This window comes from Panicum virgatum, chromosome 5K (genome assembly GCF_016808335.1).
Source record: "Panicum virgatum strain AP13 chromosome 5K, P.virgatum_v5, whole genome shotgun sequence".
NCBI lineage: Eukaryota > Viridiplantae > Streptophyta > Magnoliopsida > Poales > Poaceae > Panicum > Panicum virgatum.
In genome coordinates this window covers 27,773,619-27,788,249 of record NC_053140.1, presented here as the reverse complement: position 1 = coordinate 27,788,249, position 14,631 = coordinate 27,773,619, and the positions used below count along the sequence as shown (strand labels likewise).

At 46.2% G+C, this 14,631-nt stretch overlaps 1 protein-coding gene across 1 annotated transcript; it reads left to right on the top strand.

The window, feature by feature from the left end:
- The first annotated feature begins 2,013 nt into the window (after positions 1–2,013).
- Positions 2,014–5,197, top strand: LOC120709821 (G-type lectin S-receptor-like serine/threonine-protein kinase At2g19130). Its single transcript, XM_039995463.1, has 2 exons — positions 2,014–2,143; positions 4,049–5,197. The coding sequence occupies exons 1-2, from the start codon at positions 2,014–2,016 to the stop codon at positions 5,080–5,082; spliced, it is 1,164 nt and encodes a 387-aa protein (XP_039851397.1). The 3' UTR covers positions 5,083–5,197.
- The last annotated feature ends 9,434 nt before the right edge of the window (positions 5,198–14,631 follow it).

Here is a 14,631-nt window from a genome sequence, read left to right as displayed (position 1 = left end):
TCAAAAGTTGTCCTATACTGCACTGAGCACTCAAGCATAAGGTACGTTGAATTCCAATGGGTCCGAATATCAAGGGGTGGCCTTTTGTTACATGATATACCAACTTGTACAATTATCTCCTCAAATCTTTGCGTACGAGCTTGATAACTCTGAATGTACTTGACACTCTCTCTAATGTGAGTAGTAGTGGTATAGATTATCTTGAATCCTTCTTTGACAATGAGGTTCAAAACATGGGCTCCGCAACGCATGTGAAGTAGACCTCCATTTCCAAGAAGCAGATGCCTTTCTGAAAGATTTGTCTTCAACAATGGAGTAAACATTGTAAGACCATCATGAGGTGAACAAGATTGAAACTAATTATTCTTTTTTGCAGGTTCCAATCCTTGTTAATAAAGTGGCAAGTAACACAAAGGTAGCCAAGGTTTTGTTTCAAAGTCCATAGATCAACTGTAAAGCAAACCATTGAATCCGAGTCCTTGATAGTCTCCCTAAGTGCTGACCTTCGATTCTCATATGACTTTATAACATCCTCGACGACCGTTGTTCTAGAAACAATGGTAAACCATGGGTTCAAAGTAGCAATGAATATCTGAAACGGTGCATGCTCAACTAAGCTAAAAGGTAACTCCTGCAATACTGTGAAATTAACCATTTCTTCCCGTGGCACTTCTTGGTCAAACTTCCAATTTTCCAAAGCACGTGCATCGGGGGACAAAGAATTTGTCCTCAAATTTTCAACCATTTGATTAATTTTAGCTCGCTCCTTGCATATTTCCAAGTGCCTATGACAAGCACTTCTACCATTATCTCTATTAGCAGCAAATATATCCAAGCAGTGAATGCATTTAGCTTGCACAATTAAGTTTCCTTGATAAATTGGCTCAAACTCTTTCCAAGCAAAAGCACTAAGTTTGCGCTTTCTAGTTGATCTAGGTGCATCTACACCAAAAATATGCAAGTAATAATCAGGACAACATGAAGCTAACATACTCAGAAAAGTAACACATCTGAAAAGATAACAAACATTTGAAAAGTAACACATCTGAAGTTAAATCTAACCTGATTGCTGAAGAATCCCAAAAGTCAATATTTCTGCATCATCAAATGGTACTGATACATCACTGATTGCAGAAGGGGACCTCAAGTGCTTTTCTCCATAGTGGCCCACCCTCGGTGACATTAGCCGCCTCTTCAGTAATGGGGAGATCACAATCTGCTTCCTTATTGGGGACTTTCGTCTCAACAATGACTGTATTCTTGACAAGCTGCTTGTTGCTGCAGTTGAAAGATCCTGTAGTCCTGTTTGCACACCTATTTGCTACTCACTTTCATGACTAACCCGCTCTCTTGACACAGCCTCATATGGTAGAGTTGATATTTAATTTCCTGCATAACTAGAGATAGACAACATTGGATTAGTCAATGTACCCTAGGCCCTGCAAAAGCTAGAATCTCAATAACTCATTTCTTTGCCAGGCTGTGTTGGTTGCATTTGTTTTGTATATGGTTTTCTTCAGTGTAAATGCTTATGAAACATAACCTGATAGTTAGCTCCAGATATCTACCAAATTCAGCAAAAATACAAGTAAAGTTTTTCAAAATAGGAAGTTATGCATACATGAGTGAAAGCCAAAGGCTGTGTTAACAAATTAATATTGCAAGAAGTAATCAACTAAGCATTGACTAATCGTCAGGGCAAATAGCAAAGGATTTATGCAGCTAAAAATTTAAGGAACTGCTTACACTTCTTGGTGAGGTCGAGTTGGCTGAAGTGGAATCTGAGTTGAGTGAACTTGCCCTCCTATTTGCGATTGCAGTTGCTGATCCAATCCAGCACCACCCGGTTGAACTGCAGGGTCCAATTGGTCGAAGGGCCCCCCTCCCCCCTCCTCCTCCCCATCCTCCAGCACCATCGTGGAGGAATGCTAGCCGAATAGGTTGGCTCCATCTGCCGCCTCCATCTGGCGCAACCCAACGGCGTTGGAGAAGTGGCCGGCGCGAGCTTCACCCATGAAGTGGAGCTCGTGCTTGGCTTTCTTGGTGTGGCACTCCGGCGCTCAAGCCGTCGATGGGATTGTGGTGCCCTTCTGCTGTGGCTTCATTTTGCACCCGAGGGAGGTGAAGCAGATGATTCGGAGAAGTTGGTGCTGGTGAGGAGGAGCGGTTGCGGCGGAGCGGAGCGGAGGGGCGTCGATGGTGGTGCCGTGGTGGCGGCCGCCACCACTAGGTGCGAGGGGCTGCAGAATTTCTTGCGGGTATTGAGGGTTTTCTCTGTTGTCCGCGGGCTTTGGTGGGGCGCGAAGTATTGGGCCACAGAAGCTGGACCGCATGGGCCACAACTGGTTTTTTTGTGGGGCGGCTTTGTAGGCTCGTTTAAGAGCCCACCCTGCCTGCAAGCTGAAGGCCAACGGAAACCATCCACTTGCTTGCCACCGGCTGCCAAGCAAAAAAAAATAAGCACAGGTGGGTTTTGAACCAAAGTTTTTCCACTGCACTACACCGATGTTTATGAATATGTATGGTATTTCCGGTTTTATACACTGATTTTATTGTGTTTTATTTGGGAAAAATAAAAGATGCGCACTACGAGAATCGAACACGGGTCTATGCCAGATAAGACTCGGGAACCTTACCACCATGCTACGGAATCAATAGGTGATGCCTCGGACGCATAACCTTATTTATTATCAAATTCTCGTAACTTGGCCCTATTATAATGAGGAACAAATTTGTCATTCAACAATTTTCTTTTTAATCAGGAATTAAAATTTATAATTGGTATTTCTCTCTCATAACAACTTCAAATTTGATGGGGTTTGTTTCTAATTTTTTCTAAAAATAGTACCTTTTAGTTAATGTTGGTTTTTATATTATGTTAATTCCTATTTCTTGATTATTTTCTAAATAACATGTTTTCTTCCAACTAAAAAGACAATGGAAAACATATTTTTCATAACAATTGCTAATGTAACTTGATGTTGTCAATGCTATAGTCAACTTAAGGTAGTTTCTAAAATTGAGGTGCATATCAGTTGAAATATGTCATGAGGTATTCGAATCTCAAAGTTTGATTTTAGTTATTAAAATTAAATCAAAATTCAACATATCATTATACCACAAAATCTGGGAAGAAAATCTAACATTCATCTTGTAAAATAGAAAAAAAATCTTCTTCTCTCTCCTCCATAGATTTAGGGCATTATTTACTTAAGAATAATGATAAAAACTATAGATTGAGTTTAAATGATTACAAAATTTTATTCTCCTACTAAAATAGCACAACTTCATCCAAAAGTATGAGGCAAATGGTGTCTCAAATGGCTAATCCACACCATAGAGATCTAGAGCTAGTTAGAGGCAAAGCAAGCTCCATTTGAGCCATAAATCTAATAAAAAATGCTTAGACATGACAAGAAATTAGCGTAAACATACCTCCTAGAGCTCCCAACTCGAAGAAAATCAAATTAAAAAGCTCCCTGTTTTTTTGATCTTGGGGAAGCTCCTCATCCGAGCAAACAATAGGGGTCGAGAGGATGAAGAAGTGCCCAAATTTTTATAATTATTTTAGGGATGGGCGGGGTTAAACCATCTAGGGATGAGTGTTGGGTGAACTGTCCCTACAATTTTACTTTTAGGGGCGTCTCAACCCCATCCGCCCATGAAAATGGCTGGCGAGTAAAGTGGTGACTCGCTTCTAAAAATAGGCTTTCAGAAACGGCTCAATTGCTACAGTGATCGCGTCCTATTTGTAAGAATGGGTTACATTTTGATCTGCTGTCAAAATCAAAACGTTACTTCAAATAGTTTTTTAGTCACTCTATTTTGCTGGCAATTAACAGCAGTTTTTTTTATACCAAATCAGCACCAGTCACTAGTTAGTCAATAGTACTTTTTTAATTTGTCACAGCAAATTAGCACCTAGCACCAGCCACTGGCTGAACAGAGCGGTATCGAGTCTAAATCGAATATAAAGAATTTAGACTCCGAGTCGTGATCGGGCGGGTCATAGTCACGGAGTAATTCCACACCAACCCAGCAACTTCAGCACTAGTAGCGTGGATGCTACTATCAAAGAGGAAACGCCGACTCGAGAAAATCGCAAATCAGAAGGGATCCTCCCTGCAAGTTTACAGCTACAGCGAGCTCCGCACCGCTACCAACAACTTCTCCGAGCGGCTGGGCGGCGGAGGTTTCGGCACGGTATACCGCGGCGTCGTGAACGGGCGCACCCAAATCCAAGTGGCTGTCAAGAAACTAGAGGGCCTTCGGCAGGGCGACAAGCAGTTCCGGACGGAGGTGAACACTCTTGGGCTCATCCAGCACGTCAACCTCGTCAGGCTAGTCGGATTCTGCTCCTCCGGTGGCGACGAGAAGATGCTAGTCTACGAGTACATGCCCAATGGCTCCCTCGACTCCTACCTCTTCAGGTGCAGCTTGTGCCCGAGCTGGCACGACCGCTACGGCATCATGCTCGGCATCGCCAGGGGACTGTCCTACCTGCACGAGGGCTGCCGCGAGCGCATCATACACTGCGACATCAAGCCCGAGAACATACTGTTGGATAAGGACTTGTGCCCGAAGATCGCCGACTTCGGGATGGCGAAGCTGGTGGGGAGGGACTTCAGCCGGGTCTTGACGACGATGCGGGGCACCATTGGGTACCTCGCCCCCGAGTGGATCTCCGGGCTGCCGATCAGCGCCAAGGCGGACGTGTACAGCTTCGGGATGGTGGTCTTCGAGATCATCTCGGGGCGGCGCAACGCCGAGAGCTACGCCGACGGCGACGGCGATGGCACCGAGGCAGGGGCAGCAGGGCAACACCCGCCCACGTTCTTTCCGGTCTGGGCCGCAGCGCGTGTGGTGGAAGGGGACACGGTCGCCGTGGCGGACCCACGGCTGCGCGGCGACCTCGTCGAGGGGGAGCTAGAGCGCGCCTGCCGGATAGCGTGCTGGTGCATCCAGGACCAGGAGGAGCACTGGCCGACCATGGCGCAGGTCGTGCAGGCGCGGGAGGGCTTCGTCGACGTCTCCGTGCCGCCAGTGCCCCGTGCACTCCAGCACCTCGCGACACTTACATAAGACGCCGTCGCGAGACAAATGTATTCACTGCTGTACACAGCTGAAGCTGACAAATTAAATAGTGCCACTCAATATACTACTGCACATTTCTGGCCGACCTGATGGTCCAGTCAAATGGGTATAGCTGATGTTTTGGCACCAGTCGCCAAGCATTGGCAGTTGTCACTGCTACTATTACTATTTCCTTGTTTGTTTTCTCTTCTTTGATAGAGAAAGTAAAATTATTGTGACGATGGTTTTGACTCCTTTGGCCCTTATTAATTTTTGAGTAAATTGCACTCCAGGTCTTCAAACTTGTCCCGCAGTTTCACCTAGATCCTCAAAGTCTCGAATTGTCTATTTGGATCTCCAAACCATGTCACAAGATCCATAGCAGGTCCCAAACACCCCCTTTATCCTGCTATTGGTTCGCCAAACTGCATGAAGAATGGCTAGAAACAATTTTTTTCACTAGGGACTCGGCTGGAATTATCGAATACGCCATGGCATACAGGGACAACCCAGTATGTCAGCCCGGCAATCTACTACGGATGGTGACAATTGGGAGTTGACTAGAGCTCCTGGTTTAATTTGACTTATCACTGGGCGCATCGCTATTCAAAATGGAAACTATATATCTGGTGTTGAATAATTAGCCAATTGTCTGATTAAATTTCGAAATAAATAAATCGTGAACATGATTAGAACTAGCATGAACAGCCCTATCATACTAGTAGCAAGACGCAGTAGAACATGACTAAGAAACAGATCAAACAACAGTATACGTACTGAGTCTTGGCCTTAGGGAAGACCAACGGCACTGACGGGACACAAATGGTCGTACGAACGGAATGCAGCAGACGATGTCGCAAGCGACAATACGCTGCAGCACCAAACTTAGATGGAGGACGAGCCATGGCAAGGATCGTTGAGCAGTCGCGCCGAGCGCTTCCCAAAAACCTTATTCGCCCTCTCCCGGTGCAGGATCCCAAAGGCGAAAGGTTCCAGAGACATGCTCTCTCGTTCGCTGGTGCATGCCAGCGCTCGGGATGGAGAAGACTCTAACTCGGTTTGATCTATCCTTTAGTCCAGCCTATGTATTAGATATATAGTAGAGCCACATGGTCTCCTCAACTCCCACTAGCAATGTGGAATTAAAGGTTTGCACCACATGGGCCTTTGAGATTTATTTGGAATAATTGAAATACTTAATGGGCCAAGCCCAAATTCCAGTAATCCCCCACCAGATCTCAAATGCCCATTTAGAGATTTGTATGTTTCTCACTACCGTTTGATATACCAGTGTTTCGGTGAGGACTGTTAAGTTGAACTCTCATCTAGAGCTTCAAGCTACACTTATCCACAACTTGAACAATGGACTATGCCTGGAATCGCAAGTTTGGTGTGAACAAGTTTCACTCAAAGTCATAACCAGTACACGGCTGCCAGTAGCCTACTCCGCGAGTGGAGCATATACGTCATACTCCCTAGTCTCTTCATGAGCTTGATAGAGATTACCCAAGTCTCATAGACTGCGACGTTGAACAATCGGGCTCATATAGGTGTGCTTCTTTCAAGAATGCTCTGTAAGACAGCATCTTTGCTTAACCAAGCCAACAAAAACACATTAAGGCACATAGCCAACCTACCATACAGCGTCTAAGAGTATTGCATTTTCACTAAAAGAGGGTTCAAAAGAAAGTTACTCTCCTCAGTTAACCGATAGCTTGTTCTTCCCAGATCCTAATTCACGGGATCTACAATCACATAGGTTGGGTTACTACTATGGCAACTACATGGGTCTCAAACCCATATCCCTCGATGCACATTCTATCGCATTCCGTGATAGCCCTTTTGTAAAGAGATCTACCAGGTTTTTGTCTGTTTGAATATAAGTCACACTTATCACTCCGGAGTTTCTCATCTTCCCGACAGACTTCAGTCATCTTTTAAAATGTCTTGATGACTTTGCATTATCCTTAGCACTGTTCACTTTGACTATCACCGTTTGATTGTCACAATTCATAAGGATAGCCGGCATTGGTTTCTCAACCACAGGTAAGTCCATCAAGAGCTCACGCAGCCACTCCGCCTCAATAGTAGCTGTATCCAAAGTAGTAAGTTCTGCTTCCATGGTTGACCTCGTCAAAATGGTCTGTTTGCAAGACCTCCATGATATCGCACCACCTCCTAGGGTAAACACATACCCACTCCTGGCATAAAGGTCATTAGAATTAGATATCCAGTTCGAATCACTATATCCCTCAAGCACACCAGGGTGCCCAGAATAGTGAATTCCATAACTCATAGTACCAACTAGATAGCACATAACCCTTTCAAATGCATGCCAATGATCAGTACCCGGGTTGGATATGAACCTGCTCAATTTACTCAGCCAAAGATATGTCGGGTCTCGTTGCGCTAGCTAAGTACATGAGTGAACCAATTATCTTGGAGTATCTCAGCTGATCTTTTGCAATCTTCTTGTTCTTTCGGAGTATCACACTGGGATCATAAGGAGTTGGAGAAGCCTTTCTATCTACATAGCCAAAGCGACTCAATATCTTCTCCACATAATGAGACTGTGAAAGAGTAATCCCATTCTCACCGTTAATCAGCTTGATGTTCAGAATCACATCAGCTTGTCCCAAATCTTTCATATCAAAACTCTTTGATAGAAAAGACTTGACCTCATTGATCGCACCAATATTTGTGCCAAAAATCAGTATGTCATCCACATACAAGCACAATATGACTCCTGCACCCCCACCATAGCGATAGTACACATATCTATCAGCCTCGTTTATGACAAAGCCCGCAAAAGTTAAAGTTTTGTCAAAATGCATCATGCTGATCCCATCATGCTGATCCATATAGATCTCATCCAACTCTCCATTCAGGAAAGCTGTATTTACGTCCATCTAATGAACGATAAGACCATATGAGGCGGCCATGGAAAGAAGTTCTCGAATAGTAGTCAGTCTAGCAACCGGTGAGTGCGTGTCAAATAAGTCTTCGCCTTCTTTTTGTGTTTAACCTTTGGCCACAAGCCGAGCCTTGTACTTCTCAATAGTACCATCAGACCTAAGCTTCTTCTTGAACACCCATTTACAACCCACAGGTTTGCAACCATAGGGTCACTCAGTGAGTTCCCACGTACCATTGGATAGAATTGAGTCCATCTCACTTTGAACAGCTTCTTTCCAATCATCTGCATCTGGAGATGCATATGCATCAGCAATAGTAGTGGGTGTGTCATCCACAAGATACACAGTGAAGTCATCACCAAAGAATTTTGCGATCCTTTGTCTCTTGTGTTGGTATTTCTTAAGTCGCTACCAGGTTTTTACGACCTCGGCAACGGCCTCAGAAATGCTTGTTTGCATTTCTTAGTGTAATCACTAGAAATGAGGGTGCCGAACCCATTCTAGCAACTGCACCAAAGGAACGCCATTCTCATGGTATAATCTATATGATTATAGAAGGATCCACAAGCGCACAGATATACCGTTGTAGCATTTCACCGGGACAGTAAGAGTATTGTTATTTATATTTTCCCAAAGGAAGGCAGTGGCAAAGGTATTGTACTTAACATTAACCATGACATTGTGCCTCAAACAAGAGGCAAAACTCTGACAGGGGTAAGCCAAGATAAAGAAATAAGCAAGGGTAATGCGACACAGCACACATCCACACTCCAGGAGGAAGGAATAAAAGAGAGAAATGACAAAAGAAAGAACTAATCTATCCTACGTTAAGTCAGCTGGAGCTTAGGCTAGGTTAGGTGTCCTAGTGCTTCTATCCAGAGATGGGGTCATGTTAGGACTTGGTTAGGACTACAGGTGCCAGAAAAATGGGATAGCGGGGAAAAGGTCCCAAACCAGAGTACATCTAGTCCCGTTACCTCTTTGCATGAACTCCTACACCATACCCGAATCTCGGGGAATATGCTAAATGCAACACAGCTATTACGCCGGATGGACAGGGCTGTCACCACCTGCCGTTTACCCCAGTCACACCGCGAAGCATGGTCATATCCGAAGGATCCCACATACCCGAGCACCACGCTCGTGCATGAAGTCACTACCCTAGCGTCCTCGGGTCTCCCACCATTTGGATGGACAAGTAAAACGCTAGAGCAAGCCCGAAAGCACAACAAACCTCTATCCATACCGGATCATCTGGCCTAACCAAATCCATAGCACCACTCATGAACGAACTAAGCATGAATTGATAAACTATCAAGATAGTAAAGCAACCATGGTACATCTCTATATTATGAATAGAAGTCTGACAAGTCGAATACAAGGCCATACCTGGAGCCGAGGATTGCTCAACGACCCCGAGGACGACTTGCTTCACTAAGGAAAAACTAGCCTATCTCCACTACCTAGCTAAGAGAGCAAGAGAGAAAGCCTCATTGGAGAGAGTGGAATGAAATGTGTGTGTGTTGAGAGGGGGGTGAGAGGCCCTATTTATACTAGTGGAGGTCGGTTCCCACCAAAAGCACATATGGAAGGTGATCAGGAGACTTGGCAGAGACTCCTTCTCAAAGTGCACCTAGACGGGAGGCCAGCCAGGTTCAGCCGACCTAGGGGTCGGCCGGCCCCTCCTGGCCGCGTCATGTCCTCATCCTTCTCTAGCGGGCTGAGATGTGTGTCGGTGTTTTACCGTCGGGTTCTCCAAGGGGTATCCCGAGGAGAGTGGTTATGAGTAGGGACTCGCCGAGATCAGAACGCTATGGTGCAAGGAACACAAGGATTTAGACAGGTTCAGGCTGCCGGAGCGTAATACCCTACGTCCTGTGTGGTGGTTTGTATTCCTTTAGGTGTTGTTCGATGTTTTGGAGGGGTCCCTGTCCGCCCTTATATATCTTTGGGGGATCGAGTTACATGGAAAGTTCTAGCCGGGTACGTTTGGAGTTCTACTCCGATCGGGTAGTTTCCGTGTACTCCAGCTAGTTCAACTGTTGTACGAGTAGATATAGGGTAATGAGGGGTAGTCCATGTACCACCCCTTCTTCCAGAATATTCTATGCTTATGAGCAGTCCCGTGGCCCCAGGTCTGACAAGCTCCCGAGCTCTTCGTAGTTGAGTCCTGCAGGCATCGAGTACTTCGGGAGACGTTCATTGAGTGCTTTTAGATGCCTCTAGAGTCCACTGCCTAGACTTGGAGTCCGCTGGGCACTTTGGATAGTCTTCCAAGTACTTCCTTGGCTGCATCGAGGCTATGAGGTGCTCTAGCCTCGAGTCTTTTCTTCTGATATGGTGCGCGAAGTACTCGCGCTCCATATGGAGTAGCCCCCAAGCCTTAGGTTGAACCGAAGGATCAGGTTGAGGGTATTTTTTGGTCTTCGGTGTCTTTTCTTGAAAAAGTGTCATTTATGATGTATGTCTCGCAGCCCCCGAGCCTTGACTTGAAATCCCTCGATTTAGGGTTAAGGTTCCCAAACCGAGGCGTACTTTCCGACCTTCGATCTTCCTGATATTTTAGGAAATGCCACTGGCCTTGTTATTTAACTGTGGTGATCCGATCTATGTTTTTACCTGCTCTTGCCTCTAGCCATCTCCTCAATCTTCTGTGTTAGGCTTTGTCTTCTGTCTTCCTTTGATTTCTCAGCCCCCGAGCATATGCGCGAAAAAAGACTTGTGACCTTCCGGATGGCGCCGAAGAAGTCCAAGCGCTAGGGATCCGAGAAGGAGGCGACGATCGCGGATGGTTGGAGGAAAAGTAAGTTGTCAGAATCCGTGATCTCATCTCTTGTCAGTCGTCGACTTCTCCGTCCTAGGTCAGTTGTCCAGTGGTTTTCGGCTGAGGGACACGCAAGACCATATGAAAGAGTTGCAGATAATGTTATGTCCAAGGCTTTTGTAGAACGTGGATTGGCGATTCCCATCTGCGATTTCTTGCAGGGTCTCCTCTTTTTCTGAGGGATCCAGCTTCATCATTTGACTCCAACTTTCATTCTCCATATTGCTATTTTTGTTCATTTGTGCGAGGCTTTTCTTGGAATCTACCCGCACTTTGATCTGTTCAAGAGTCTGTTCTTCTTGTACCCTTATCCAAATTTTTCGAATGTTGCCACGGTTGGTGGAGCCAATCTTGAGCTTCGTTCTGAGATGGTGGGGAGATATATTCCGTATACTCCTCGTTGTCAGATTGGTGACTGGAGGGCCGAGTGGTTTTATATAGATAATCATGCGCCGTCGCTTCCCGACAGAGTTCCCGGTCCGCCCAAGCGGTGTCATGAATGGTTTCATCATGGATATATGCAAGTTTAGGAGGAAGAATTGCTGCAATGGATTGCTGTTCTGAAGAATAAGGGGGTGACCGGTGTGATGGTTGCTTTTTCCTGGCTTGGCAGACAAATTCAGCCTTTGCAGAAGCGTTGCCATGCTGGGTTCGAGTATTCCGACTTGGACGATCCTTCTTGTTTTTCTTCAGAGGTGATTCACCCGAATGAGGCTATGGCGATTCTAAATGACATTTTTGAGGGAGTGGATTTTGTGCCAGAACTCCCTGAGCTGTATTGTCGTAAGAATCCACCAAATCCGGTAATTTTCTTGTTCTTCGAGTAGTTTTTTGAAATTCGTCTTGTTGAATTCCCTTCTTTGCACTTGTTGCTGAGTGTTGCTTTTACTTGTAGAATGATGTGCTTGTGTTCCGGAGTGATGCTCCGCTGCCTGAAGTGCCTCATCCACTTCATCAGACTCTAAGTGCTCATCAACCCTTTGTTGATTCTCATCCGAATTCGGCTGAGTTCGATGATTTATTAGATGAGGATTCTGACGGGGGTGCTGCCCTTGCAGAGGAAGTGAAGGGTGAGGCGGTCGAGTCCTTGGGTCGAGGAGAGAGCCCTGAGTCTGAAGCTGGCACTAGTTGTCCCAAAAAGCTGAGGACAACTATGCGGAAGAGGAGAGTTAGCGGCGATGTCAGGTAGCTCATCGAGTGGTTTTTGTCCTGTTCTGAGCTGACTGTCTGATGCCTTTCCTTTTGTTTGTAGCCCTGGTCATGCGTCCAAGCAAATGCGAGTGGTTGAGGAAGGGGCTCCTGCTGCTGCTGCTCCTTCTGATGTGGCAGAATCATCGAGGAGGGCTCGTGGGATGGGATCGCAACCTTCGGAGGAGATCCCAGTTGGTGAGCCCATCATTCCTCGTTACAATGATTCGAAGGTTCTTCCAGTTGCTCGACTGCTTCACGCGGATAAGACAACAGGTGTCTTGCCCGAAGCTAAAGAGGCGGAGGAGTCAGGTGACAGCCTACAGGAGGAAATTACAGCATCGCCTCCTCGCTTTGAGTGTTACCATGGTGAACAGCTTGAAGATGATCCGCAGTTGACGGCTGGGAATATGAAGAAATTCCGAGCCATTGTACGGGAATTCACCAGGTTTTCTATGGTGAGTACTGTTGTCAGTACTTTTTTCCTTGTGTAGGATTTTTCTGTAGACTGACTGTGTTGTTGCAGCAAATGGCCAATCGGTCGTATCTGAAGTCTCATAAGCTGAAGGCGACTGAGGCGGATTGCCAGAAGATCGCTCTGTTAGAGGCGGAGAATGCTGCTTTGAAGAAGGACAAAGCCGTGCTTGAGCAGAGGGTCAGGATGCTGAAGGAAGTGATCCGGAAGAACCGAGGTAACCTCCAGATCTGTGTTCTGAGGTTTTCCTTTTGGTCGTATAGGTGCTTACGTCCTTCTTGTTGTAACCACAGACAGCACTGAGGAGCACTAGAAGGAGTTGCAGGAGCTTCGGGTGGCGGCTCAGACTGTGGTCGAGTCCATAGGTTCCGCCGAGGAGTCTGGTGGAAGTTTGGCTGATCGGTTGTAGAAGGTCGCTGAGAAGTTTGCCGAGTGCTTGGCTGAAGCTTCTAGGAATTGTGTAGCGCAAGCTCTTGGTCTTGTCAAGTCATACTGGCCTTGGGTGAAGATAGGCATTCTTGGCGATGGCATGTGTTCAACGTGTGACCATGACCAATTCAAGTACGTAGGGGAGGCTGAACCTGTGGCCGACCAGATTGTAAAGTTGATAGATCAGTAGGATGTACTGTATATCTTCTCTTTGCCATGTAAATAAGACTTTTTGCCAATGAGTTGTCGAGTTCTTTTTGTGAGAACTTTGTTTGAGCAATCATCTTGTGTAGATGTAGAGGTTGTATCTCTTCCTTGGTTTCACTCTTTGCGAAAGAATAGCTCTTCTTGAGATCTTGCCTCTTTTTAGGTTGAGTACCATAGTAGTCGATGAACTGTCGTCTCATGGACGAGTAAGTCTTGGAGATAGGGAACTCTTCCCTCCAGAGGCCGAGTACCGTAGTAGTCGACAAGTGGCCATCTCGTGGATGGGTGACTCTTCTTGGGAGATTGAGATCTTATCTCAGCTTGAGTCGAGTACCATGGTAGTCGACAGGTTATCACCTCATGGGTGAGTTCCTCTTCTTTGGAGATAGGGGGCTTGTCCCTCCGAAGGCCGAGTACCGTAGTAGTCGATCAGTTTTCTTCTCATGGATGAGAAAATCCTCTCGGGAGATAGGAAGCCTGTTCCTCTTGGCCGCGGAGCTCGTGTCTCTTAGGCGGAGTTATGACTCCTTGGGGGTGTAGAGAACTTGTCTCTAGGGCCGCAGGGCTCATGTCCCTTTGCCCCGACTACTCGATTCGTCGTGCTTTTGACTTTGAGTAAATAAGTATTCGTGGTAGCCGATGGAGTTACGACTCCTGAAGAGGGTAGAGAACTTGTCTCTAGGGACGCAGGGCTTATGTCCCTTAGCCCCGACTACTCGATTTGTCGTGCCTTTGACTTTGAGTAAAAAAGAAAGGTTGGTATTCGAGGTAGCTGATGGAGTTACGACTCCTGAAAAAGGTAGAGAACTTGTCTCTAGGGCCGCAGGGCTCATGTCCCTTAGCCCCGACTACTCGATTCGCCATGCCTTTGACTTTGAGTAAACAAAGAAAGGTTGGTATTCGAGATAGCCGATGGAGTTACGACTCCTGAAGAGGGTAGAGAACTTGTCTCTTGGGCCGTAGGGCTCATGTCCCTTAGCCTCGACTACTCGATTCGCCGTGCCTTTGACTTTGAGTAAACAAAGAAAGGTTGGTATTCAAGGTAGCCGATGGAGTTACAACTCCTGAAGAAGGTAGATAACTTGTCTCTAGGGCCGCAGGGCTCGTATCCCTTAGCCCCGACTACTCGATTCGCCGTGCCTTTGACTTTGAGTAAACAAAGAAAGGTTGGTATTCGAGATAGCCGATGGAGTTACAACTCCTGAAGAGGGTAGATAACTTGTCTCTAGGGCCATAGGGCTCATGTCCCTTAGCCCCGACTACTCGATTCGCCGTGCCTTTGACTTTGAGTCAACAAAGAAAGGTTTGTATTCGAGGTAGCCGATGGAGTTACGACTCCTGAAGCTGTCTTGGGAATTTGAATTGAACTCCTGAAGGACCATGTTTCTTTATTGAAATTTGAAATCTAGGAGGTTGTCTCTGACAGCTTATGGATAGAACTTCCGGAGATGCTCGATGTTCCATGAGTTGGGGACTTCTAGTCCGTCCGGGTAGATCAGTCGGTAGGATCCTGGTCCTGT

Bases quoted from the DNA above. Each gene is read 5' to 3' on its own strand.
- LOC120709821 (XM_039995463.1), top strand. From the start codon at position 2,014: ATGAAGTGGAGCTCGTGCTTGGCTTTCTTGGTGTGGCACTCCGGCGCT. The intron at 2,144-4,048 runs GTTGGTGCTGGT...CAGCAACTTCAG, and splicing joins GAAGCAGATGATTCGGAGAA to CACTAGTAGCGTGGATGCTA.